Raw genomic sequence first — 27,446 nt, 5'->3', positions numbered from 1 at the left:
CGCATCTATAAAAATTAGTGAGGTTTTTAGGGGACCGGCCTAATTTCTTTAGCTTTCTCAGGAAGTAAAGGCGCTAGTGGGCCTTCTTGGCAGTGGACTCTGCTTGGTTGGACCAAGTCAGGTCATTTGTGATATTGACCCCAAGGAACTTAAAGCTTTTGACCTGTTCCACTTGTGCACCACCGATGTAAATTGGGTTGTGCGGTCCGCTACTCCTTCTGAAGTCAACAACCAATTCCTTCGTCTTGCTGACGTTGAGGGATAGGTTACTGTCTTCGCACCATGCCACCAGGTTCTTAATTTCCTCTCTGTACTCAAACTCATCATTACCTGAGATCCGGCCTATAATTGTTGTGTCATCAGCAAAATTATGTATTGAGTTTGCTGGAAACTTGGCTACACAATCATGGGTGTACAGTGAGTACAGCAGGGGGCTGAGTACACAGCCTTGTGGGGCACCGGTGCTCAGAGTGATTGTAGAGGAGAGCTTGTCCCCTATTTTTACAGCCTGGGTCCTGTCTGTGAGGAAGTTGAAGATCCAGCTGCAGATCTGAGTGCTAAGGCCCAGGTTCTGGAGCTTAGGAATCAGTTTATTTGCAACGATGGTATTAAAGGCAGAGCTGTAGTCAATGAAAAGGAGCCTTACGTATGCATCTTTATTCTCCAGGTGTTCTAAGGAGGAATGTAGGGCCGGAGAGATGGCATCTGCCGTTGACCTGTTGCTCCGGTAGGCGAATTGCAAAGCGTCGAGGTTGACCAGTAGGCTGTGGTGATGTGTGCCATAACCAACCTCTCGAAGCACTTCATAGCAATTGATGTCAGAGTCTCAGGTCGATAGTCATTCAGGCATGCCACCTTGCTCTTCTTTGGCACCGGGATTATTGTTGCCTTCTTAAAACACGAGGGGATCTTAGACTGAAGCAAGGAGCAGTTGAAGATGTCAGCAAACACTCCAGCTAGCTCGCTTGCACAGGCCCGGAGAACCTGTCCTGGGACGCCATCTGGGCCCGTCGCCTTCCTTGGATTTATCTTCAGGAAGGCCGTCTAACATCCTCCTCGGTGACGATGAATCTCGATGCCACCAGCTCCGGTTCATCCGGAGGGAGCGGGACGCTCCTCTTCTGTTCGAATCTTGTGTAGAATACGTTAAGTTCGTCAGGAAGAGAAGCACCACAGTTATTGATATTCCCAGCCTTTTCTTTGCACCCAGTGATCTCATTTAGACCCTGCCATAGTCTACTGGCATCCTTCTGGTTAGCCTGGGCTTCCAACTTGGCTCGATATTGCCTCCTGGCGCCCTTAATAGCTTTCCGGAGTTCACGCCTGGATTCCGTGTAGCGACTGGTATCCCCGGACCTAAAAGCCGCAGCTCTAGCCTTTAAAAGGGACTTGACCTCATAATTCATCCAAGGTTTCCGGTTAGGGAATACCCGGATCGTCTTGCGAGACACACAGTCCTCCGTGCATTTCCAAATAAAGTCTGTGACAGCTGAGGCATACTCATCGAGGTTAGCTGCCAAGTCATTCAAAGCAGTCACGGAGGACCTCATCCATTTCCTCCGTCCAACGCGACACTACTTTTGACACCGTGACCTCCCGCTTCAGTTTCTGTTTGTAAGCCGGGAGGAGTACGGCCTGATGGTCTGATTTTCCGAAGTGAGGTCGTGGGATGGAATAGTAGGCATCCTTGACTGCTGTGTAGCAGTGGTCAAGTATATTCGGGCCTCTAGTGGGGCAGGAGACATGTTGGTATAACTTTGGCAGCACCTTTCTGAGGTTGGCCTGGTTAAAGTCCCCGGCTGTAATGAGCAAAGCCTCTGGATACCTGGTCTCAAGTTCACTGATGTTGGCATACAGTATGTTCAGAGCACGCTCCACGTCCGCCTGGGGGGGAATGCAGACCGTTGTCAGTATGACCGAGGTGAATTCCCGTGGCAGATAGTAGGGACGACACTTCACCGACAGGTGTTCCAGGTCCGGGCTGCAGGAGCTTGTCAGTGCCACTGTGTCCGAGCACCACACAGTGTTGATCAGTAGGCAGGCACCACCTCCCCTCGTCTTGCCCGAAGACACCGTGCGGTCCATCCAATGGATCAAAAATCCCTCCGGTTGGATGGCACAGTCGGCGGTGGCAGGGGAGAGCCAGGTCTTGGTGAAACAGAATACACAGCAGTTCTGAATCTCCCTCCAGTAGATGAGTCTCCCTGTAAGATCATCCACCTTGTTCTCTATGGCTTGCACATTAGCTAGTAGGATGGTGGGCACAGGGACCCTGAAGCCCCTCAGCTTCAATCTGACCAGCAGCCCAGCTCTTTTCCCACGCTTCCTCGGTAAATAATGCATCTTTCCAGGTTTCCCTCGATTCAGTGTGTTGTTGTCAGCTCTTTGAGGCTGGTGGACGCGTCCCGCGGGGATCGATCGGCTGGTTACGTCATCGGACGCACCGGGTCAGGCCGAGTAACGGGGGAGGCTCTGCTGCCACTTGCAGCTGCCGGGGGCCCGGGCTGTCGATTATCCCTCTGTATTGAAATCTCCTCTGTTTCCCTGCCCAGGGAGAGCTCATTGTGGAAGGAGGTGATGTGTTGAATGTTGTTCTGAAGACTGAATGCTATGTGGGTGAGGGGGAACTCATGGGAACTGAGGGAAGAGACATTATTAAAGTGGCCTCAGTGCATTGAGTTCCTCCAGCAAATTTGTTGCCTCTGATTCTCGAGTTTGGGTGATGCATTGCCCAGGAGCACATGTGTGACCAGAGGTGGGGCTTTCAGCTGGGTGCGTGAGGAGCAGTTACAATATTTATTGGAGTTCCTCTTTCTGCAGTTGGACCTCCAGCCTCAAGGCAAAGTGCTGATGGCAGTGCAGTTATTCCTGGAAGACACAGGTAAGGTTCTGCGACTTGGCCAGAGCGGTGAAGTGTGCCTTTTGCTGAACTATGCAATAATGAACTTTTTCCTCACGTAGTCAGCGTGAATCTACACCAGATGCCTCCTGGTCTTGGAGTGAACTTGGATCATGGAGCCCCAGTAGATCGACCATTCCTTTGGCTCCACAGATGCTGCTAAACTAACAGGTTATCGGCATGATGAAACTGTGGTGTGAATCAGTCCTGCTTTAGCACAGAACAGACCAGACTGACTAAGCCAATAATTTCGAATTAATCTAATACCTCTTCCCCGCAAATTCACCTTGTCAGCATTTTCATAGTTTTTTTAAAGTGCCCCAATGCTGTCTGTTTCCAGCACATTCCAGGCACCTACCACTCAATGTGGGGGAAAGAGCTTGCCTCGCACATCTCCCTTGTATTCTCCCCCCGCCCCCCACCTTCTTGTACTAGACATTTCGATTCTGGGAAAAAGAAGTTGGCTGTCCATTCTATTTGTGCCTTGCATAATTTTATAAACTCCTATCAAATCTCCACACAGTCTCCATCACTCTAGAGAACAATACTAGCTCTTCGAACCTCTCCTCACAGCACATAACCACCAAGCTAGGCAGCATCCTGGAAACCTCTTCAGCACCCTCTCCAAAGCCACCACGTACCTCCCATATGGGATGACCAGAGCTGAACACCTAAGTGAAGCCTAAACAGAACTTTGTAAAGTGTAACAGAATTTCCTGGTTCTTAGCAGACGTGCTGTTCTGCATTCCTCTCGAGGGCCTTGGTTTACCTGACTAAGGTGCAACACCTCGTACTGTCCAAGTTAACTTCCACCTGCTGTTCCTTAGCTCATTTTCCCAATTGATCTATGTTCTGTTGTAATCTGACAATCATCTTTACTGTCCACGACAGTGATATCTGCAAACTTACATGTCAAGTTAAACAAGTTATTGATGCAGATGATGAAAGAACAAGGAATCCAGCGTTGATCCCTGCGGCGTACCGCCCATCACAGAATTCAACTCACACCACACCCTTGATCTAACCCTCCAGACCAGCCTACTATGTGGGACCTTGTGAAAAACCTACTAAACAACATCTATTTCCCTATACTTGTCAATCCCCTTGGTCACCTCTTCAAAAAACAACTCAAATTCATGAGATTTGACCTCCCAACACAAAGCCACGCTGACTATCCCTGATCAGTCTGCACTTTTCCAAATGCAGGTGGATGCTGTCCCTCTGAATCCCCTCCAGTAACTTCCCCACCACTGATGTCAGCCTCGTGTTCTCTGGCTTGTCCTTGCAGCACGATAAAGGCACAGCATTAGCTACCCCCCCAGCTTTTGAGATTTATTTTAAGGTACCATAAGTTCTGACTTAAGTAACTGAACAGGACAGGTTAAATTAACGACCTGAGCAACAGCTGGGCTGCAGACTAGTTTACTATCGCAATTGAAAATTACGCGAAGAAAATGAAATAAATACTAAAAGGTAATATTGAGCGCTGTTAAACTCTGGTTAGACCACACTTTGAGTAGTGTGTTCAGGTCTGGTCACCTCATTATAGGAAGGATGTGGAAGCTTTAGAGAGGGTGAGGAGGAGATGCTGTATACCAGGATGCTGCCTGGACTAGCATGCATGTTTTGTGAGGAAAGGTTGAGTGAGCTCGGGTTTTTCTCTTTGGAGTGAAGGAAGATGAGAGGAGAGTTGAGAGAGAGGTGCACAGTGTATGTTGCTAAGAGGCATAGATCAAGTAGACAGCCAGAGACTTTTTCCCAGGGTGGAAATGGCTAATAGAAAGGGGCATAATTTTAAGGTAATTGTACAAAAATACAAGAGGTATGTCAGAGGCGAGTTCTTTACACACAGAGGGGTGGGTGCATGGGATATGCTCCTGGGGTGGTGGTAGAGGCAGATACATTAGGGACCTTTAAGAGACCTTTAGATAGGCACATGGATGACAGGAAAATGGAGGGTTATGTAGGAGAGAAGAGTTATTTGAGAATAGGTTAAAGGGTCAGCACAACATTGTGGGCCAAATGGCCTCTACTGTGCTGTAATGTTCTAAATATTGAAAATAAAATTGCTCCCTTATTCACTACAGAACATCTTAATCTGTAATCTGTCCCAGTTGTGCTGATAAGACCTGCTTGTATGTACAAATTGGCAGAAGACTTCTGAAATTTCTTTTGCTCTCTTTTCCTCTTATCACCTCTCGGTTTACTCTATTCAAGCTGATGCTCAGCCACGTTACACAGGTGGCATACATCGTCTGTTCAGTTTCTTTCATCACCTTCTCGATTTCCAGCTCAGTTGATGAGCCCGGCTCTGTTTCCCTCGTCTTTTCTTCACAGAATGGATCTCGACAATGTCTGCTTTCTAAAGGCCATCTATTATTCTGCTTCAGTTTTATGTTCTAACTCGCTGTAGCTGGTCTGCTTCTAGTTGGAAGGTTATATAGTGGAGTCCTCCTCACCCCTCTTTGCTATTGCTCAATGCCCCGTGACTGATGGCCAAGGGGAAGTGACTGTTTGCTCAGGTATAGTCCACTCCGTTCTCTGGCTTCCAGTCCGATGAGCGGGAAATGTACCAATCAATAATTCCACAGTAGAGGAGAGCAAACGCAGAATGTGAGAGTAGGCTAGCAAGAAGCAAGGCATAAGAGGTTCAATAGATTGATCTGAAAGAAAAGATTACAGTTTAAAAATAGTTCCTTGCAGGCTGAGCTGAATACGTCTTATTGAAGAATAAGAAATTAAACAAGTTATTCATGCCTGCCTTCACAAAAGAAGACACAGAAAACCAAATGGAAATTTTGAAGGCCTGACGGTCTGGAGTGAGAAGTCGCTGACAGAAATTGGAGCAGGTAATGGAACTGGGAGTCAGATAAAGCCCAGAACGATGAAATGGGTCTGTTGTTATCTTCCACATTTCCCATCAGATAACAATGGCTCCCACACTTTGAAAGGCTGAAGTGTGACCCCATGACTGGTGAAAGCAGGGATCTGTAGAACAGGCAGTTTGCTCCATGTAGTAACAGGGCACTTGGAAAGTATTAACTGGATTGGGCAGGGTCATCATTAATTTATGAAAGGGACATCATGTTTGACATGTCTGTTACAAGTTTTATGAGATTGTAATTAGTGGAATAGATAAAGACAAACCAGTTAATATGGTGAAGAAGCCCTTTCATAGGTAACATGAGATTCTTAAACAAAATGAGAGCACGTCATATTGGGGATAATGTAGTGGTGTGGATTCAGCATTGGTTATTAGGCAGGAAAGGGGGAAACAAGGAATCAAGTCATTTGGGGCGGGGACCAGTGGGTTGTGGAGCGTCCAGGGTCAAAGCCCATGATTTGGATGCAAATGTATTTATCCCAAAGTACCCAAGAATGACTACTGTCCAGAGGCCCTGACCTCACACATCACAACGACCATAGAGAGTCTGGTCCTGCTTCACCTCTGACTGGCAGATCACAGGTTCAAAGCTGTGTATCAGACATGGCTATAAGCAACACTGGGGCCCCACAGGAGAATGTATTGGCTCCCTTCCTGTTTACCCTGTGTTGGCGCGTGGCCAAGGGGTTAAGGCGTTCCTCTAGTGATTTGAAGGTTGCTAGTTTGAGCCTTGGCTGAGGCAATGTGTTGTGTCCTTGAGCAAGGCAATTAACCACACATTGCTCTGTGACGACACCGGTGCCAAGCTGTATGGGTCCTAATGCCTATCCCTTGGACAACGTCAGTGGTGTGGAGAGGAGAGACTTGCAGCATGGGCAACTGCTGGTCTTCCATACAACCTTGCCCAGGCCTGCACCCTGGAAACTTTCCAAGGCACAAATCCGTGCTCTCACGAGACTAACAGATGCCTAAAACCCTGTATACCATGGGCTTTAGCATCCTGGTAAACCTTCTCTGCACCCTCTCCATGCCTCAACACCCCTTCGATAATACGGTGACCAGAACTGTACGCAATACTCCAGATGAGGCCCAACTAGAGTTTTATAAAGTTGCAACATAACCTCCTAACTACTGAACTCAGCACCTCAGCTAACCAAAGTAAGCATTCCATAAGCCGCCTTAACCACCTTATCAACCTGTGTAGCCGCTTTCATGGAGCGATGAACTTGGATCCCAGGACCTTTCGGATCAGTAATACTATTAAGGATCTTGCGCTTAACTGTGTTCTGTCTCCTAACACTTGCCCTACCGAGGTGCAACACCTCATATTTATCTGGGTTAAACTCCATCTGCCATTTTTCAGCCCATATCTGCAAATAATCTATATTCTTTGCCAGTCTTCAACACTATTCATAATTCCTCCAATCTTGGTATCATCCGCAAATTTACTATCCTATCTACATTTTCATCCAGGTCATTTATGTATTTTACAAACACCAGAGGTCCTGACACTGATCCCTGCGGAACTCCACTAATTACAGAGCTCCAACTTGAACAAGTCCCTTCAATCACTCCCCTCTGTCTTCAGTGCACAAGCCAGTCTGAATCCAAGCAGCTAATTCACTGCAGACCCCATGCTGCTCAATCTTCTGGATTAACCTCCCATGATGGACTTTGTCAAATGCCTTACTAAAATCCATGCAGACAACATCCACTGCCCTACCCTCATCAATCTCTCTCATCGCCTTGTCAAAAAACTCAATCAAGTTGGTAAGGCACGACCTGCCCTGCACAAAGCCATGCTGGCTCTGCCTTATTAGGCCATGGGTTTCCAAATGCTCATACATCTTATCCCTATGCATTTTCTGCAGCAATTTCCCTACAACTGATGTGAGATTCACCACTCTATAGTTCCCATGATTTTCCCTTGTTCCCCTCTTAAGTACAGGTACAACATTAACCGCTCACCAGTCCTTCGGGATCTTGCCTGTGGCTGGAGAGGACACATTGACACTGGTCAAGGGCCCAGTAATCTTGTCTCTTGCCTCCTTCAATAACCTGGGGTAAATCCCATCAGGACTTGGGAACATCCACCTCAATACTCATTAGGAGGCCCAACACCACCATCTCCTTGATCTAAATGTCCGAACATATTTATACACATAGCACTGATCTCCTGTTCCTCAATAACCCTTTCTTTGGTAAATACTGAAGCAAAGCACTCATTAAGTACCTGACTCACATTCTCCACATCCTAGCAAATATTCCCCTCTTTATCCTCAAGTGGTCCTGCACTCTCCCTAGTTATCCTCTTATTTGTGATGTACATATGGAATGCCTTGGGATTCATTGCAATCCAACTTGCCAAGGACTTTTCACGGCCCCTCCTGGCTTTCCTAATTTTCTTTAGTTCTTTTCTGGCTTCTTTATACTCGTGCTTCGTTTGATTCTGACTTCAAAAGCTTTACATATGTTTCCTTTTTTTTCTTGACTAAATTCATCCCCTCTCTTGACATCCAAGGTTCTCTTATCTTTCCATCCCTGGATACCTTTCCTGTACTCTGTGCAATTGATCTTTAAACACCTTGATGTGGACTTGCCAGAGAAAAGATGTCCCCAATTTAATGCTACTCAGTTTCTGCCTAATTCCCTGGTAATTTGCCATACTCCAATTTAACACAAGGACCATTCCTATCCCAACCTATAGCTATCCTGAAAGATAGAGTTGTGAAAGGTCAGTTATCTGAGGCTCATTACCCAACACCAGGTACAGTACAGCTCCTCCTCTCATTGGACCATCCACATAATGATTTAAGAAACCTTCCTGGATACACTGAACAAATTCTGCCCCACTTAAAATCCTTGATCTAAGAAGTTGAAGTCTCCCATGACGACAATGCTATTATTTTTACACGTTCCCTTAATCTGGTTACGTATCTGTTCCTCAATGTCCCAGTGGCTATCATTGTGATTTCACCTTTCCTATTCCAAAGTTTCATCTATTTATGGCTGAGGTTGATAAATTCTTGATTGGTCAGGGCATGAAGGGATACGGGGAGAAGGCAGAAGATTGGGGCAGAGAGGAAAATTGGATCAGTGATGATGAAATAGCAGAGCAGACTCGATGGGCCACATTGCTTAATTCTGCTCCTATACCTTGTGGTCTTGAGGTTAAATGGACTTGGTGTCTGACCCCTTCATTATGTCTCCCCCTGAATGCAGCTGTGATATTGCCCCTGATCACGAGTGCAACTTCACCCCCTCGTTTACCTCCTCCTCTGTCTTTTCTAAAACTTTGAAAACCTGGTACATTAATCACCCACTTCTGCCCTTCTCTTGATAAAGTTTCAACAATGGCCACAACATCATAGTTCCATATACTGATCCATGCTTGAAATTCATCACGCTTACTCATAATACTCTTAATCTTTAAATATACACACTTTAAACTATCTGACCCATCTTACATGTTATTTCAATTTTTGCTTTTCACTTCCTTCCCTGACATCTACCTTCTAATCTGATTCTTCCCTTATTGACCTGGGTCTCCAGTTCCCAACCCCTCGCAAGACTAATTTGAAATCTCCCGAGTAGCATCAGCAAACTTCACAACCAGGATATTGGTTTCGCTCCAGGTCAGGTGCAACCGGTCCCTCTGGTACTCTACAAAGCAGGGGGTAAAATCAGATACCCATCCATCCTGGACATCTTCACTTTGAAATGCAAGAGGCTGACCACATGTACCACTGGACTCAATAGTTGAACAGACCTTTCATTCATTAAGGGATTAACTCTTGATCTCGCAATCTACCTCCTCCTGGCCCTTCCACTTTATTTGTCCATCTGCACTGCACTCTCTCTGTAACCGCAATACTTTATTCTGCACTCGGGTCTCCTTTCCACTAACTCAATGTACTTGCACGTGCAATGAACTTCCTGGACGGCATGTAAACAAAATCTTCCCGCCCTGTCTTAGTACACATGTCGATAATAAACCCAACCAGTGGAAGATTTTGAATCTCGGGCTGAATAACACTTCTGATGATCCAGTACTGTCTTTAGTATTTCCACACTGAGCCCAACATCCTGACCCAGTTAGCATAATGAACCCCGGCACTGTTGCCCCGCCCACAGAGAACACAATCTCTGTTGTCCCAACGCCATGACCGAGATAACATGCTGAACCCCAACGCTGTTATCCCATCACTCTGAACCCATCACGGTAATCCCAAAGCCCTGACCCAGATGGCATGATGAACCCATCTATTCTGCCCCGGACCCCATCACTGTTATCCCAGCACCCTGACCCAGATGGTAAAGTGATGGAATGATGCACATAAAGACGTCCGTTGTCCCATTTCATCCATATTGACTGTGATGTCTTCCTATGCCAATCCCATTTGCCTACAATTAGTTTGTCTCCCACAGCATATTTCCAATCACGTGTCTAACTGCCTTTTAAATTTGCATGGTCTAACTGCCCCAGCAGCCTCTGCCAGCTCATTTCGTGTATCGCACTTTCTGCGGGAAATTCTTGTCCCCTTAAATTTCACCTTCAAGCTATGCCTGTTTCAGATTCCCCATCTGCCCTGTTTGAGGCCCTCAAAATTTTATAATCCTCTAAGGTCATCCCTGAACCTCTGTGTTCCAGTGAGAAAATCCCAGCTATCTTCTAACTGTAGCCCTACGTTCAAGGCAACATCATTCCTGTTTTATGGTTCCAGACTATAAACAATACTCTGTGTGGCCCAGCCACTGCTTTAGATGGCTGCAACATAATTTACTTAATGCCTTCTTCACTGTCCTGCCCATCTGTGTTTTTTTCAAGGACCTATGAACTTGTATTGACACCAAGGTCCATCTGTATATCAACAAACCAGAGGTGACTGCCATTCACTATGTTTCCTGTTAGTATTTGATGTTCCAGACTGCGTTACCCCTCACCTTTTCTCCATCTGCCGCCCTTCAACCAACTTTCTAACTGTCCTGCAGTGCCTATAAAAAGTATTCAATCCTCTTGGAAGGATTCGTATTGTTTTACAACATTGAATCACAGTGGATTTAGTTTGGCTTTTTTGACGCTGATCAACAGAAAAAGACACTTTCATGTCAAAGTGAAAACAGATCTCTACAAAGTGATCTAAATTAATTACGAAAATAAAACACCATTAATTGCATAAGTTTTCACCCCCTTCAAAGTTAGTATTCAGTAGATGCACCTTTGGCAGCAATTACAGACTTGAGTCTGTGTGGATAGGTCTCTATTAGCTTTGCACATCTGGACATTGCAATTTTTCCCCATTCTTCTTTACAAAACTGCTCAATTTCTGTCAGATTGCATGGGGATCGTGAGTGAACAGCCCTTTTCAAGTCCAGCGACAAATTCCCAATTGGATTGAGTCTGGACTCTGATTTGGCCACTCCAGGACATTAACGTTGTTGTTTTTAAGCTATTTCTGTGTAGCTTTGGATTTATGCTCAGGGTCATCATCTTGCTAGAAAACAAATCTCCCGTGTCACAGTTCTCTTGCAGACTGCATCAGGTTTTCCTCCAGGATTTATCTGTATTTTGCTGCATTCATTTTACCCTCTACCTTCACAAGCCTTCCAGGGCCTGCTGCAGTGAAGCATCCCCACAGCATGATGCAGCCACCACCATGCTTCAGGGTAGGGATGGTGTGCTTTTGATGATGTGTGGTGTTCGGCTTACAGCAAACACAGCATTTAGTCTGATGGCCAAAGTGTTTAATTTTGGTTTCATCAGACCATGAAACCTTCTTCCAGCTGACTTCAGAGTCTCCCATGTGACTTCTGGCAAACTCTAGCCAAGATTTCATGTGAGTTTGTTTTTCAACAGTGACTTTCTCTTTGCCACTCTCCCATAAAGCTGTGACTGGTGAAACGCCAGTTTGCGCCATCTCTCCCGTCTCAGCCACTGAAGCTTGTAACTCCTCCAGAGCTGTCATCGGTCTCTTGGTGGCCTGCCTCACTAGTACCCTTCTTGCACGGTCGCTCAGTGTTTGAGGATGACCTGATCTGGGCAGATTTACAGCTGTGCCATATTCTTTCCATTTCTTGATAATTGACTTAACTGTACTCCAAGGGATATTTAGTGACTTGGAAAATTTCTTGTATCCATCTCCTGACCTGTGCTTTTCAATAACCTTTTCACAGAGTTGCTTGGAGTATTCTTTTGTCTTCATGGTGTAGTTTATGCCAGGATACTGACTCGCCAGCAGTTGGACCTTCCAGATACAGGTGTAATTTTATGACAATGAATTGAAACACCTTGACTGCACACAGGTGATCTCCATTTAACTAATTGTGACTTCTAAAACCAGTTGGCTGCACCAGTGATGATTTGGTTTGTCATATTAAAAGGGGGTGAATACTTATGCAATCAATTATTTTGTGTTTTATATTTGCAATTAATTTAGATGACTTTGCAGAGATCTGTTTTCACATTGACATGAAAGTCTTTTTCTGTTGATCCATGTCAAAAAGCCAAATTAATTCCACTGTGATTTGATGTTGTAAAACAATAAAACATGAAAAGTTCTGGTAGGGGGAGATGCACTGTTTTTACAGGCATTGTATGTTGCTCTGTATGCTGAGGCAAAGTTCTCTATCTACAAACTTAACTAATCATGCATCTACAGTCTCAGCAATGTCACTTGTACATATGACAAACAAGAGGCCCCAGCAATGGTCTCTACAGAATACCTTTGGTTACAGACCTCCAGACAGCAGAACACCCCTCCACCATCACCCCCTGCCTCACATCACAAGCCAATTTTAGATCCAGTTTGCCAGCATACTTTAGATCCCACATGTTCTGTGCTTCTGCACAAGCCTACCATGTGTTAAGTATTCATTTAGGATCCTGCTGGTACCCGTTGTCTCCACAATAGTTCACCCCTTTGGTCCCTAGAGGTACCGACTCTTCCCTTGGCTACCTGCTTCTAATTATCTTAATCCTGCTTGTCAAGATAATTCCATCTTCCTAATTACTGCCTGAAGTTTTCTCCCAGTCTGGTGTGAATGAATGGGATTGTTACTAAAGCGAGCAGTTTAGCAGGGTTGCTGTGTTGTAACGTGCACTTGTGCTATCTCATTCTTCTGTCCTTCTGTGCTCGCCACTGTTATGACAAGAGTTATTTCAGGCAGCTTGGTTCTGACGACTGCAGGGCTTGTAATCACGCCCCATGGTCCTGGCTGATTGGCAATGAACGGACTGTAGGAGGAAGGGAGCTGGGGAACAAATCACAGAGCTACACTTGGCCTCACCTCCTGGCTCTGTGACAAGTTGCTGCAGTAACGACTGTCTTCAGATCCAAATAACAGGTTGTTAAACCAGAGTGACCGGCCTTTTTAGGTTAAGCATTTAAAACTGTGACTGAGGGTGGAGTTCTAGGAATGTCCCAGTTGGGTGTGTGGGACTGGAAACAGGGTCCTGCACTACACTGGTTCCCAGATGCGGGCAGCCGTGCTGCCGCGGTATCTGGTCCAGACGGAAGAGTGCCCCTCCATACTGCACTGTCTCTGTCCTCCAGGTCCCTTTCTTCCATGTCTGTCAGTCTGTTGTGAAGATTCGACAAGTAACCTGTAACCTTCTCTGGAGAGATTCTCCAGTTCTATGTGTGTGTGCGTGTCAAAGGGGTAGATATCTCCATTTCCCTCCTCCCCCTCGCCCCGCCCAGTGTGAGAATGGAACTGGGCTGATGGTCTCCGGACCTCTGCAGTGTGTGGATGTCACGTGGTGGGAATGGAATGGAACTGAAGTGATTTCTGATGGTGGATATTGGGATTTTTACTGTTAAGGTGCTGAAGGGACCTTGAACAATTGGAGCTTATATTCCATGGAGGGTAGACAAATGACTTTATTTCAACATATGAGACCCAAAGGAGATTTGACAGAGTAGATGTAGTGAAGTTTTTCCCTGTGAGACAATGGAACATAATTAAAACTGAGATGTGTAGAATTTCCTTCTCTCAGAGGGAGGTGAATCCCTGATGTTTTCTGTCCAAGTGGCCTTATTTAAGGTTGAGATGTATTTATACCAGATATATTTAAGTTTGAGAGAGATAACTATTCTCAGATCGAGGGATTGTGGGTGATGGTCATCAGGCACCGATGAGGATTCGGAGTGGACGTGGATCAGTGGAGGCCGTGGTGAATGGTGTGGTGAACCTGTGGGGTCTGAAGAACGGGTTTGTGTGTCCCTGTGGGTGGGATCTCAGGCCAACTGTGCACTTAGCTCTTCTGGCCGCAGGTCGTTGAAGAGCACTGGAGATAGGGGTGGGGTGCGTCTAGTCCTTCCGTAAAGCACAATAACCGCTGATAGTGTCCGTCCTCTGCTGTTGTGCCTGGAGACACTGACTCAGATCAGATCTGCTCCCGCAGACTGTCACCAGGGTGTGCGGGAGGAAGACGGAGCTGTCACTCTGAACCGCAGGAGAGGTGCCTTCAAGCAGGCCAAGATCCACTACATCAAGAACCACGAGTTCACCGCCACCTTCTTCCGGCAACCAACCTTCTGTTCTGTGTGTCGGGACTTTGTCTGGTAAGGCTGTAGGCTGTCGGCAGAAAGAGGGGAGGGCTGGGTCTGTGGGGGCTCCTCCCCACGGGTCAGGACAAGAGCTTGGGGGGCGGGGGGGAGTGCAGGGACATTCTGCCCAATGGGGCGGGCAAGGCTGGATGGAGTGTAATTTACCCAGTGACACCGGGGCAAGGCTGGATGGAGTGTAATTTACCCAGTGACACCGGGGCAGGGCTGGATGGAGTGTAATTTACCCAGTGACACCGGGGCAAGGCTGGATGGAGTGTAATTTACCCAGTGACACCGGGGCAGGGCTGGATGGAGTGTAATTTACCCAGTGACACCGGGGCAAGGCTGGATGGAGTGTAATTTACCCAGTGACACCGAGGCAAGGCTGGATGGAGTGTAATTTACCCAGTGACACCGAGGCAAGGCTGGATGGAGTGTAATTTACCCAGTGACACCGAGGCAGGGCTGGATGGAGTGTAATTTACCCAGTGACACCGGGGCAAGGCTGGATGGCGTGTAATTTACCCAGTGACACCGAGGCAAGGCTGGATGGAGTGTAATTTACCCAGTGACACTGGGGCAGGGCTGGATGGCGTGTAATTTACCCAGTGACACTGGAGTTAGGGTCTGATGGGGACTGAGCGGAGACCTGCCCAAGGTGGAGGGACCCACTTCCCACATTCAGCCCTCAGTTCTGCAAGTACAAGCTGGTCAGAGAGGGGTGATGAAACTGCTCCACCGGACAGGATGAGGACCAGCCAAGTCCAGGAGTCGGGGCATCGTGGTTCTGCAGACCCATCCCAGAGCTGTGACCCTGGGCAGCAATGTGGCGGGACCTGTGGCTGAGGTTGTGGTAAGGTGAATGGAGCCAGGCACAGGTTGGGAACTTTGGATTTGCCCCAGGGATGAGGAGGGCATATGAATTTGATGAGTGGGATGATTGAGGGAGAGGGCAATGGAAGGATGTGTAGGGGGGGTGGGGGGGTGTCTTTCACACCTTGCTCAATCTGCACTGTCTTCCACAGGGGTCTGAACAAGCAGGGGTACCAGTGTCGCCGTGAGTATATCCCCCTCCTATACACCTTTCCACTGCTGGGTCTCCCCCTCCCCCACCGCACGCCCGACCACCACTGGGTCTCCCCCTCTACCCCCCCCCCGTGGTCTCCCCCTCCTCCACCACCCACCTGCCTGCTCCCGGGTCTCCCCCTCTCCGACCACCCCCGGGTCTACCCTCCCCCACTGCCTGCCTGCCCGCCCGCTCATTGTCTGGTGGTACCTTGCCCCTTCCCTCCATCTGTCTCCGCCCCCCGCCCATCCTTACTACTGTTCAACAGATCTCAGACAGACCCCGAGCTGTGCCACCACCCCCACTGCCCACTGCCCTGCCCCCCTGCTCTACCACCTTTGTCTAATTCTGTGTTTTGTTTCAGAATGTAATGCTGCAATTCACAAGAAATGTATCGACAAGATCATCGGCCGATGTACAGGGACGGCCACAAACAGCCGAGACACTATGGTGAGCCACGGCTTGTCTACCTTTGAAACATAAACATAGAAACTCAGAAAACCTACAGCACAATACAGGCCCTTCGGCCCACAATGCTGTGCCCAACATGTATGTACTTTAGAAATTACCTAGGGTTACCCATAGCCCTCTATTTTTCTGAGCTCCATGTACTGGGGTAGCATCCCCATCGCGCCTCCTCACATCCTGCCCACGTCACGCCCCCACACCTCATCCCACTTCCCTCAAATAGTCCTCGTTCCCTGTCTCACCCATCTCGAGCAGTTCGACGGCCACAGACACAATGCTCATGTCTCCCTCCTCCTCACCTTTAATAGAGTTGATTGTTTGTACTTGACTGTCAGGACTCATTCTTGGTCTTGGGGAGAATCGAGGAGCAGAGGGACCTTGCCATTACCATCAAAGGTCACTGAAGCTGGCAACACTGCAGAACACCATAAGAAATAAGAGCAGAATTAGGCCATTTGGCCCGTCGTAGTCACTCTGCCCATCTCATCATGTCCGATCCATTTTTCCTCTCAGCCCCAATCTCCTGCCTTCTCGGGCTGTGTCCTCTGGTCTTAAACACTCCGATCATGGGAAACAGCCTGTTCACATCCACTCTATCAAGGCCTTTCACCATTCAATAGGTTTCAATGGGAACACCCCTCATTTTTCTGAATTCTAGTGAATACAGGCCCAGAGCCATCAAACGTTCTTCATATGACAAACCATTCAATCCTGGGATCATTTTCTGAACTTCCTTTGAACCTTCTCCAGATTCAGCATATCCTTTATAAGATGAGGGTCATAAACTGCTCACAATACTCCAAGTGAGGCCTCACCAGTGCTTTATAAAGTCTCAACATTACATCCTTGCTTTTATGTTCAAGTCTTCTTGAGATGAATGCTCAAATTGCCTTTGACTTCTGCACCACAGGTTTAACATGCAAAATAACTTGAAGGGAGTCCTGGACAAGGACACCCAAGTCCCTTTGCACCTCATATTTTTGTATTTTTTCTTCTTTTAGAAAGTAGTCACCCCTTCCATTTCTTCAACCAAAGAGCATGAGCATGCAGTTCCCGACACTGTATTCCATCTGCCATTTCTTTGCCCATTCTCCTAATCAGTCTTAAGTCCTTCTGCAGCCTCTCTACTTCCTCAAAACTTTGCAACAAAGCCATCAATTCCAGCATCTAAATCATTGATATATAATGTAAAAAGAATCGGTCCCTTTTGTATTCCATCTTTATCTTAATGACTTTTTAGTTCATTCTGTTGTACTTGAAAGGTTCCCAGTCTTTTAACTTCTAACTAATTTTTGCTCTATTATGTACCCCCTCTGGCTTTGACTTCGCTTGTTCACCACAGTTGTGTCATTTTGCCTTTATAAAACTTCCTCTTTTTGCCCCCTAGGCCTGAGTCGACATAGTAGTAGTAGTTCCTCTTTGGCATTGCTGCTCTGCAGTTATCCCTGCAGGTGTTCTTTTCCAATCAGTTCTCTCTCATGCCTCTGTAATTCCCTTTACTCCACGGTAATACTGATACACCTGACTAGCTTCTCCAAGAGGTGGTGAAGAGGGTAGATGGAACACTTGCCTTTATTGAAAAGAACAGAATACTGCAGTAGAGAGGTCAAGGTACAATTTCATGGAAATATTGGTCAGGCCACAACTGGAGATGTGTGTGGGTGTGTTTGTCTACCCTAGAGCAGAGAAAGATGAGCAGGGACCTGACCGTCTTTCGAAAATGATGAGAGGGTGGATAGTGTGAAACTCTTCACCAGAGCTGAAGTGTCTGGGCTAAGAGGTTTCAATGGGATACAAAGATACGTTTGTTCACTCAGAAGGAGTTTGAGATGAGAAAGGCTCTGGTGAGTGAATGGTGGAGGTGATATCTGAGATGAAGACTCTGGTGAGTGAATGGTGGAGGAGATATTTGAGATAAAGACTGGTGAGTGAATGGTGGAGGTGATATTTGAGATGAAGACTGGTGAGTGAATGGTGGAGGAGATATCTGAGAAGTTCTGTAAAGCTAATGACCAAGTGCTGATAAACAACATGAGTATAGACCAGTACTGGATGGGCTGATGGGCTCTGTATGGCCCAATGACTATATTAAAGACTAAAATAAATAAATTTTAAATATAATTTTAGTCTTATTGGCCAAAGGAGCATGGATGTAGGGTGATTGAATGTATTTATGGTAGAGGTGGATAGATATTTGAATTACAAGGGAGTGAATGGGAAACTGGTGTTGAGCATGTGATTGGATATGCCAGCGTAGAGCATCCAGTTCGCCAACTCTTCTTCCTCTTTCCACATACTTGAAATCAGAGGAGATGCTGTTCCTGCAGAAGGTGATGAGGGAAATGATGCACAAGACATTGATAGATGGCGATGTCATTTGCCTGCTATTGATATTTATGTTCTCACAGGCCTCTCAATCTTTCCGTCTGTGCATCTGTTCTGTATCTGTGGTTAATTTTCTCTCTCGTCCTATTTCTGCAGTTCCAGAAGGAGCGTTTCAAAATCGATGTTCCGCACAGGTTTCGGGTCTATAATTACATGAGTCCAACGTTCTGTGACCACTGTGGCAGCTTGCTGTGGGGTCTGGTCAAGCAAGGACTGAAGTGTGAAGGTAATGTCCCAGCTGGGACCAAAGGGCAGATGATGTTTGTGTGTGCGTGGTTACCAGGTAGTAAGATGTAGGAGCAGAATTAGGCCGTTTCACCCATCTAGCCTGCTCCACAATTTTATCATGGCTGATCCATTTCTCCTCTCAGCTCCCATATCCCTTCATGCCATGCCCAATTGAATCTATCAACCTCTGCCTTAAATATCCATAAAGACCGGGCTTCCACATCTGCCATTGGCAAAGAATTTCCAAGAATCACCACTCCCTGCCTTAAAGAAGTTGCTCCTCACCTCCGTTCTAAAAGGGCACCCCCCCATTCTACGGCTGTGTCCTCTAGTCTTAGACTCTCCCACCATAGGAGACATCCTCTCCACATCCACTCTATCACGGCCTTTCAACATTCAATAGGTTTCAATGAGGTCACCCCTTATATTCCTGAATTCCAGTGAATCCAGGCCCAGAGCCATCAAATGCTCTTCATATGACAAGCCACTCAATCCTGTCGTCATCTTCGTGAACCTCTTTTGAACAGGGACCAGTTTCAGCTCATCCTTTCTTAGATAAGGGGCTGTAAACTGCTCACAATACTCCAAGTGAGGCCTCAGCATTAAATCCTTGCTTTTATATTCTAGTCTTCCTGAAATGAATGCTAACATTGCATTTGCCTTCCTCATTATAGACTGAACTCGCAAATTAACCAGTTCCCAACACTGTATTTCTGTCACTTCTTTGCCCATTCTCTTAATCTGTCAGTCCTTCTAGTTCCTCAAAATTACCTGTCCCTCCACTTCATATCGTCTGCAAACTTTGCAGCAAGGCCATCAATTCCATCATCCACAATTATTGACGTATAATGTAAAAAGAATCGGTCCCAAATCGGACCTCTGTGGAGCATCACTAGTCACCAGCAGCCAACCAAAAGAGGCTCCCTTTATTCCCACTCTTTGCCTCTTGCCAATCAGCCACTGCTTTATCCATGCTAGAATCTTTCCTGTCATACCACGGGCTCATAGCTTGTTAAGCAGCCTCATGTGTAGCACCTTGTCAAAGGCCTTCTGGAAATCCAAGTACAGAACATCCACCGATTCTCCTTTGTCCTCCTTGTTATTTCTCCAAAGAATTCCAACAGATCTGTCAGGCAAGCTTACCCCTTGCAGACATCATGCTGACTCCAGCCTATTTTATCATGTGCCTCCAAGTACCCTGAGACCTCGTCCTTAACAATCAACTCCAACATCTTCCTAACCATTGAGATCAGACTAACTGGCCTATAATTTCCTTTCTTTTGCCTCACTCCCTCTTGAAGAACAGAGTGACATTTGCCATTTTCTAGTCTTCTGGAACCATTCCAGAATCTAGTAATTCTTGGAAGATCATTACGAATGCCTCCACAACCTCTTCAGCCACCTCTTCCAGAACTCTGGGATGTCACCTGGACCAGATGGTGTGCTTATCTATCTTCGGACCTTTCAGTTTCCCAAGAACCATAAGACATGGGAGCAGAATTAGGCTTTTCAGCCCTTTAAGCCTGCTCCGCCATTCCATCATGGCAGATCCTGGATCCCACTCCCACTCAACCTCGTACACCTGCCTTCTCACCATATCCTTTGGTGCTGTGACCAATAACAAAACTATCAACTTCCGCTTTAAATATACCCATGGACTTGGCCTCCACTACAGTCTGTGGCAGAGGATTCCACAGTTTCGCTACTCTATAACTAAAAAAAAATTCCTCTGTACCTCTGTTCTAAAAGGTTTCCCCTCGATTCTGAGGCTGTGCCCTCTAGTTCTGGATGCCCTCACCATAGGAAATATCCTCTCCACATCCACCCTATCCAGTCCTTTCAATATTTGGTAGGTTTCAATGAGATCTTCCACCCCCATATTCTTCTAAATCCCAGTGAGTACAGGCCCTAAGCTGCCAAACACTCTTCATATGTTAACCCCTTCATTCCCAGAGTCATCATCATGAACCTCCTCTGGACTCTCTCCAATGACAACACATCCTTTCTGAGATATGGGGATCAAAACTGTTGACAATACTCCAGGTGCAGCCTGACTAGTGTCTTACAAAGCCTCAGCATTATCTCCTTGCTTTTATATTCTATTCCCTTTGAAATAAATGCCAGCATTGCATTTGCCTTCTTTACCACAGACTCAACCTGTGAATTAACCTTCTGGGAGTCTTGCATGAGGACTCCTAAATCTCTTTGCACCTCTGATGTTTGAACTTTCTCCCCATTTAGATAATAGTCTGCACTATTGTCCCTTTTACCAAAATACATTATACATTTCCCAACACCTTATTCCATCTGTCACTTTTATGCCCATTCTTCCAATTTGTCTGAGTCCTGATTCAATCACATTGCTTCCTCAGCACTACCTACCCCTCCACCTATCCTCGTATCATTTGCAACCTTTGCTACAAAGCTATCAATTCCATTATCTAAATCATTGACAAACAATGTGAAAAGCAGTGGTCCCAATACTGACCCCTGAGGAACACCACCAGTCACCGGCAGCCATCCAGAAAAGGCCCCTTTTATTCCCATTCACTGCTTCCTGCCTGTCAGCCATTCCTCTCTCCATGCCAGTACCTTTACTGTAACACCATAGGATTTTATCTTGTTCAGCAGCCTTATGTGTAGCACCTTATCAAACACCTTCTGAAAATCCAAATAAATGGCATCCATTGCCTCGCCTTTGCCCACCCTGGTTATTACTTCCTCAAAGAACTCCGACAGATTTTGTCAGGCAAGATTTCCCTTTATAGAAACCATGCTGACTTTGTCTTATTTTATCATTAGTCTCCAAGGACCTCAAAACCTCATCCTTAAAAATAGACTCCAACACTTTCCCAGCCTCTGAGGTAAGGCTAACTGACCTATAATTTCCTTTCTTTTGCCTTCCTCCCTTTTGAAAGAGTGGAGTGACTTTTGCAATTTTCCAGTTCTCCAGGACCATGCCAGAATCAAGTGATTCTTGAAAGATCGTGACCAATGCATCTGTTACCTCTTCAGCAACCTCTCTCAGGACTCTGGGATGCAGTCCATCTGGTGACTTTTCTGCCTTAAGACTTTAGAGTTAGAAACATACTAACATAGAAAACCTACAGCACAATACAGGCCCTTCGGCCCACAAAGTTGTGCCAAGCATGTCCCTACCTTAGAAATTACTAAGCTTACCCATAGCCCTCTATTTTTCTAAGCTCCATGTACCTACCCAAAAGTCTCTTAAAAGACCCTATCGTATCCACCTCCACCACCATTGCCGGCAGCCCATTCCACACACTCACCACTCTGAGTAAAAAAACTTAATCCCTGACATCTCCTCTGTACCTACCCCCCAGCACCTTAAACCTGTGTCCTTGTGGCAACAATTTCAGCCCTGGGAAAAAGCCTCTGACTATCCACACGATCAATGCCTCTCATCATCTTGTACACCTCTATCAGGTCACCTCTCATCCTCTGTCGCTCCAAGGAGAAAAAGCAGAGTTCACTCAACCTATTCTCATAAGGCATGCTCCCCAATCCAGGCAACATCCTTGTAAATCTCCTCTGCACCCTTTCTATGGTTTCATAGAAAACATAGAAAATAGGTGCAGGAGTAGGCCATTCGGCCCTTCGAGCCTGCACCGCCATTTATTATGATCATGGCTGATCATCCAACTCAGAACCCCGCACCAGCCTTCCCTCCATACCCCCTGATCCCTGTAGCCACAAGGGCCATATCTAACTCCCTCTTAAACATAGCCAATGAACTGGCCTCAACAGTTTGCTGTGGCAGAGAATTCCACAGATTCACCACTCTCTGTGTGAAGAAGTTTTTCCTAATCTCGGTCCTAAAAGGCTTCCCCTCTATCCTCAAACTGTGACCCCTCGTTCTGGACTTCCACAACATCGGGAACAATCTTCCTGCATCTAGCCTGTCCAATCCCTTTAGGATCTTATACGTTTCAATCAGATCCCCCCTCAATCTTCTAAATTCCAACGAGTACAAGCCCAGTTCATCCAGTCTTTCTTCATATGAAAGTCCTGCCATCCCAGGAATCAATCTGGTGAACCTTCTTTGTACTCCCTCTATGGCAAAGATGTCTTTCCTCAGATTAGGGGACCAAAACTGCACACAATACTCCAGGTGTGGTCTCACCAAGGCCTTGTACAACTGCAGTAGTACCTCCCTGCTCCTGTACTCGAATCCTCTCGCTATAAATGCCAGCATACCATTCGCCTTTTTCACCGCCTGCTGTACCTGCATGCCCACTTTCAATGACTGGTGTATAATGACATCCAGGTCTCGTTGCACCTCCCCTTTTCCTAATCGGCCACCATTCAGATAATAATCTGTTTTCCTATTTTTGCCACCAAAGTGGATAACTTCACATTTATCCACATTAAATTGCATCTGCCATGAGTTTGCCCACTCACCCAACCTATCCAAGTCACCCTGCATCCTCCTAGCATCCTCCTCACTGCTAACACTGCCACCCAGCTTCGTGTCATCCGCAAACTTGGAGATGCTGCATTTAATTCCCTCATCCAAGTCATTAATATATATTGTAAACAACTGGGGTCCCAGCACTGAGCCTTGCGGTACCCCACTAGTCACCGCCTGCCATTCTGAAAAGGTCCCGTTTATTCCCACTCTTTGCTTCCTGTCTGCTAACCAATTCTCCACCCACACCAATACCTTACCCCCAATACCGTGTGCTTTAAGTTTGCACACTAATCTCCTGTGTGGGACCTTGTCAAAAGCCTTTTGAAAATCCAAATATACCACATCCACTGGTTCTCCCCTATCCACTCTACTAGTTACATCCTCAAAAAATTCTATGAGATTCGTCAGACATGATTTTCCTTTCACAAATCCATGCTGACTTTGTCCGATCATTTCACCGCTTTCCAAATGTGCTGTTATCACATCCTTGATAACTGACTCCAGCAGTTTCCCCACCACCGACGTTAGGCTAACCGGTCTATAATTCCCCGGTTTCTCTCTCCCTCCTTTTTTAAAAAGTTTCCACATCCTTCCTGTAGTGAGGCGACCAGAACTGAGCACAGTACTCCAAGTGGTGTCTGACCAGGGTCTGATATAGCTGCAACATTACTTCTCGGCTCCTAAATTCAATCCCACGATTGATGAAGGCCAATACACCGTGTGCCTTCTTAACCACAGAGTCAACCTGCGCAGCTGCTTTGAGCATCCTATGGACTCAGACCCCAAGATTCCTCTGATCCTCCACACTGCCAGGAGTCTTACCATTAATACTATATCCTGCCATCTTATTTGACCTACCAAAATGAACCACCTCACACTAATCTGGGTTGAACTCCATCTGCCACTTCTCAGCCCAGTTTTGCATCCTATCAATGTCCCGCCGTAACCTCTGACAGCCCTCCGCACTATCCACAACACCCCCAACCTTTGTGTCATCAGCAAATTTACTAACCCATCCCTCCACTTCCTCATCCAGGTCATTTATAAAAATCACAAAGATTAAGGGTCCCAGAACAGATCCCTGAGGCACACCACTGGTCACTAACCTCCATGCAGAATATGACCTGTCTACAACCACTCTTTGCCTTCTGTGGGCAAGCCAGTTCTGGATCCACAAAGCAATGTCCCCTTGGATCCCATGCCTCCTTACTTTCTCAATACGCCTTGCATGGGGTACCTTATCAAATGCCTTGCTGAGATCCATATACACTACATCTACTGCTCTTCCTTCATCAATGTGTTTAGTCACATCTTCAAAATATTCAATCAGGCTCGTAAGGCACGATCTGCCTTTAACAAAGCCATGCTGACTATTCCTAATCATATTATACCTTTCCAAATGTTCATAAATCCTGCCTCTCAGGATCTTCTCCATCAACTTACCAACCACTGAAGTAAGACTCACTGGTCTAAATTTCCTGGGCTATCTCTACTCCCTTTCTTGAATAAAGGAACAACATCCGCATCCCTCCAATCCTCCAGAACCTCTCCAATCCCCATTGATGATGCAAAGATCATCGCCAGAGGCTCAGCAATCTCCTCCCTCAACCCCCACATTAGCCTGGGGTACATCTCATTTGGTCCCAGCAACTTATCCATCTTGATGCTTTCCAAAAGCTCCAGCACATCCTCTTTCTTAATATCTACATGCTCAAGCTTTTCAGTCTGCTGCAAGTCATCCCTAATATCACCAAGATCCTTTTCCATAGTGAATACTGAAGTAACTTAATACATTAAGTACCTCTGCTATTTCCTCCAGTTCCATACATACTTTCCCATTGTCACACTTGATAGGTCTTGTTCTTTCACATCTTATCCTCTTGCTCTTCACATACTTGTAGAACGCCTTGGGGTTTTCCTTAATCCTGCCCGCCAAGGCCTTCTCATGGTCCATTCTGGCTCTCCTAATTTCCTCCTTAAGCTCCTTCCTGTTAGCCTTATAATCTTCTAGATCTCTAACATTACCTAGCTCTCTGAACCTTTTGTAAGCTTTTCTTTTCTTCCCGACTTGATTTACTACAGCCTTTGTACACCACGGTTCCTGTACCCTACCATAACTTCCCTGTCTCATTAGAACGTACCTATGCAGAACCCCACACAAATATCCCCTGAACATTTGCCACATTTCTTCTGTACTTTTCCCTGAGAACATCCGTTCCCAATTTAAGCTTCCTGTCTGATAGCCTCATAATTCCCCTTACTCCAATTAAACGCTTTTGTAATTTGTCTGTTCCTATCTCTCTTCAATGCTATTGTAAAGTAGATAGAATTATGATCACCATCTCCAAAATGCTCTCCCACTGAGAGATCTGACACCTGACCAGGTTCATTTCCCAATACCAAGTCAAGTACAGTCTCTCCTCATGTAGACTTACCTACATATTGTGTCAAGAAACCTTCCTGAACACACCTAACAAACTCCAGCCCATCTAAACCCCTTGCTGTCGGGAGATGCCAATCGATATGTGGGAAATTATAATCTCCCATCACGACAACTCTATTATTATCACACCTTTCCAGGATCTGTTTCCCATCTGCTCCTCAATATCCCTGTTACTATTGAGTGGTCTATAAAAAACACCCAGCAGAGTTATTGAGCCCTTCCTATTCCTAACCTCCACTTACAGAGACTCCGTAGACAACCCCTCCATGACTTCCTCCTTTTCTGCAGCCATGACACTATCTCTGATCAGCAGTGCCACGCCCCACCTCTTTTGCCTCCCTCCCTGTCCTTTCTGAAACATCTAAAGCCTGGCACTTGAAGTAACCATTCCTGCCCCTGAGCCATCCAAGTCTCTGTAATGGCCACCACATCTTTGCTCCAAGTACTGATCCACACTCTAAGCTCATCCGCTTTGTTCACAATACTCCTTGCATTAAAATAGACACGTCTCAAACCGTTTACCGAGCACTTCTTCCTTTGTAATAACAATGGCACTCACTCCTGCTCCCTGACACTCATGGACCTCTGGCACACTGCTAGTGTCTTCCACAGTGAAGACTGATGCAAAGTACCCATGAAGTTCATCTGCCATTTCTTTGTCTCCCATTACTACCTCACCAACTTCATTTTCCAGTGGTCCAATATCAATTCTCACCTCCTTTTTACTCTTTACATAACTGAAAAAACTTTTTGTATCCTGCTTTATATTATTGGGTAATTTACCCACATATTTCATCTTTTCCCTTCTTATAGATTTTTTAGTCGCCTTTTGTTGAATTTTAGAAGCTTCCCAATCATAGAAACATAGAAAACCTACAGCACAATACAGGCACTTTGGCCCACCAAGTTGTGCCGAACACGTCCCTACCTTAGAAGTTACTAGGCTTCCCCATAGCCCTCTATTTTCCTAAGCTCCACCTACCTATCCAAAAGTCTCTTAAAAGACCCTATAGAATCCGCCTCCACCATTGTTGCCGGCAGCCCATTCCACACACTCGCCACTGTCTGCTTAAAAATAACTTAACCCTGACATCTCCTCTGTACCTACTCCCCAGCACCTTAAACATGTGCCTTCTTGTGGCAACCATTTCAGCCCTGGGAAAAAGCCTCTGACTATACACAATCATCCAACTTCCCATTCACTTTTGTCCCTTATGTGCCCTTTGCTTGGTTAACCTAACCTTCTCTCTAGTTATGGTAACTTAATACACTTCATACCCCCTGCCACCTGGAACTTCCACCATACTGTTAGTGTCTTCCACAGTGAAGATTGATCCAAAAATACTTATTCAGTTTGTTTGTTATTTTGTTGTCCCCTATTACTACCTCTCCAGCAGTCCAAAATCCACTGTTGCCTCTCTTTTACATCTTATGTATTTGAAGCAGCTTTTGGTATCCTCTTTAATATTGTTGGTTAGTTTTCTTTTGTATTCTATCCTTATCTTCTTAATGACTTTTTTTTATAGTCGCTGATTGTTTTTAAAAGCTTCCCAACCCTCTAACTTCCCGCTAATTTTTGCTCTATTATATGCCCTCACTTTTGGTTTTATGTTGGCTTTGACTTCTCTTGTCAGCTGTGGTTGTGCATCTTTCCTTCAGAATACTTCTTTCTTTTTTGGGATGTATATATCCAGTGTCTTCTGCATTGCTTCCAGCAATTTACCATCATCCCTGCCAGTGTTCTTTTCCAATCAGTATTGGCAAACTCCCCTCTCATGCCTGTGTAATTCTCTTTACTCCACTGTAATACTGATGCATCTAACTTCAGCTTCTTTCGTTCTTCTCCGCTGCAGAGTGTGCGATGAATGTGCACCACAAGTGTCGGGCCAAGGTTGCAAATCTCTGTGGGATCAACCAGAAACTGATGGCTGAGGCACTGAACCAGATCAGCATGGTAAGGCGCGTCCCACAGTCCAGACCCATTTCTGGATCATGGCCACAGAAGCGGGCATCTGTCCCTGGATCCGACAATTGATTACTTGGACAGCAGGAACGGCTAGTGTGAAGGAAGTCTCTCAGAGGCTAGGGTACT

The 27,446-nt window shown here is 46.1% G+C and overlaps 1 protein-coding gene across 2 annotated transcripts in view; it reads left to right on the top strand.

Annotated features, from left to right (window-relative positions):
• LOC134356998 (protein kinase C delta type-like) overlaps nucleotides 1-27,446 on the top strand; it is a 101,812-nt gene that overhangs the window by 57,770 nt on the left and 16,596 nt on the right. For both annotated transcript variants that reach the window (XM_063068301.1, XM_063068300.1), the window contains 6 exons: nucleotides 2,821-2,881; nucleotides 14,188-14,347; nucleotides 15,358-15,389; nucleotides 15,763-15,848; nucleotides 18,348-18,477; nucleotides 27,208-27,308. In XM_063068301.1, coding sequence (XP_062924371.1) covers nucleotides 2,821-2,881; nucleotides 14,188-14,347; nucleotides 15,358-15,389; nucleotides 15,763-15,848; nucleotides 18,348-18,477; nucleotides 27,208-27,308 — 570 coding nt within the window. The remainder of the gene's footprint in view (nucleotides 1-2,820; nucleotides 2,882-14,187; nucleotides 14,348-15,357; nucleotides 15,390-15,762; nucleotides 15,849-18,347; nucleotides 18,478-27,207; nucleotides 27,309-27,446) is intronic.

The sequence above is a fragment of the Mobula hypostoma genome, chromosome 15, assembly GCF_963921235.1.
Source record: "Mobula hypostoma chromosome 15, sMobHyp1.1, whole genome shotgun sequence".
NCBI lineage: Eukaryota > Metazoa > Chordata > Chondrichthyes > Myliobatiformes > Myliobatidae > Mobula > Mobula hypostoma.
Note: the sequence above shows the minus strand (reverse complement) of the source record. Positions and strands in the feature narration are given on the sequence as shown.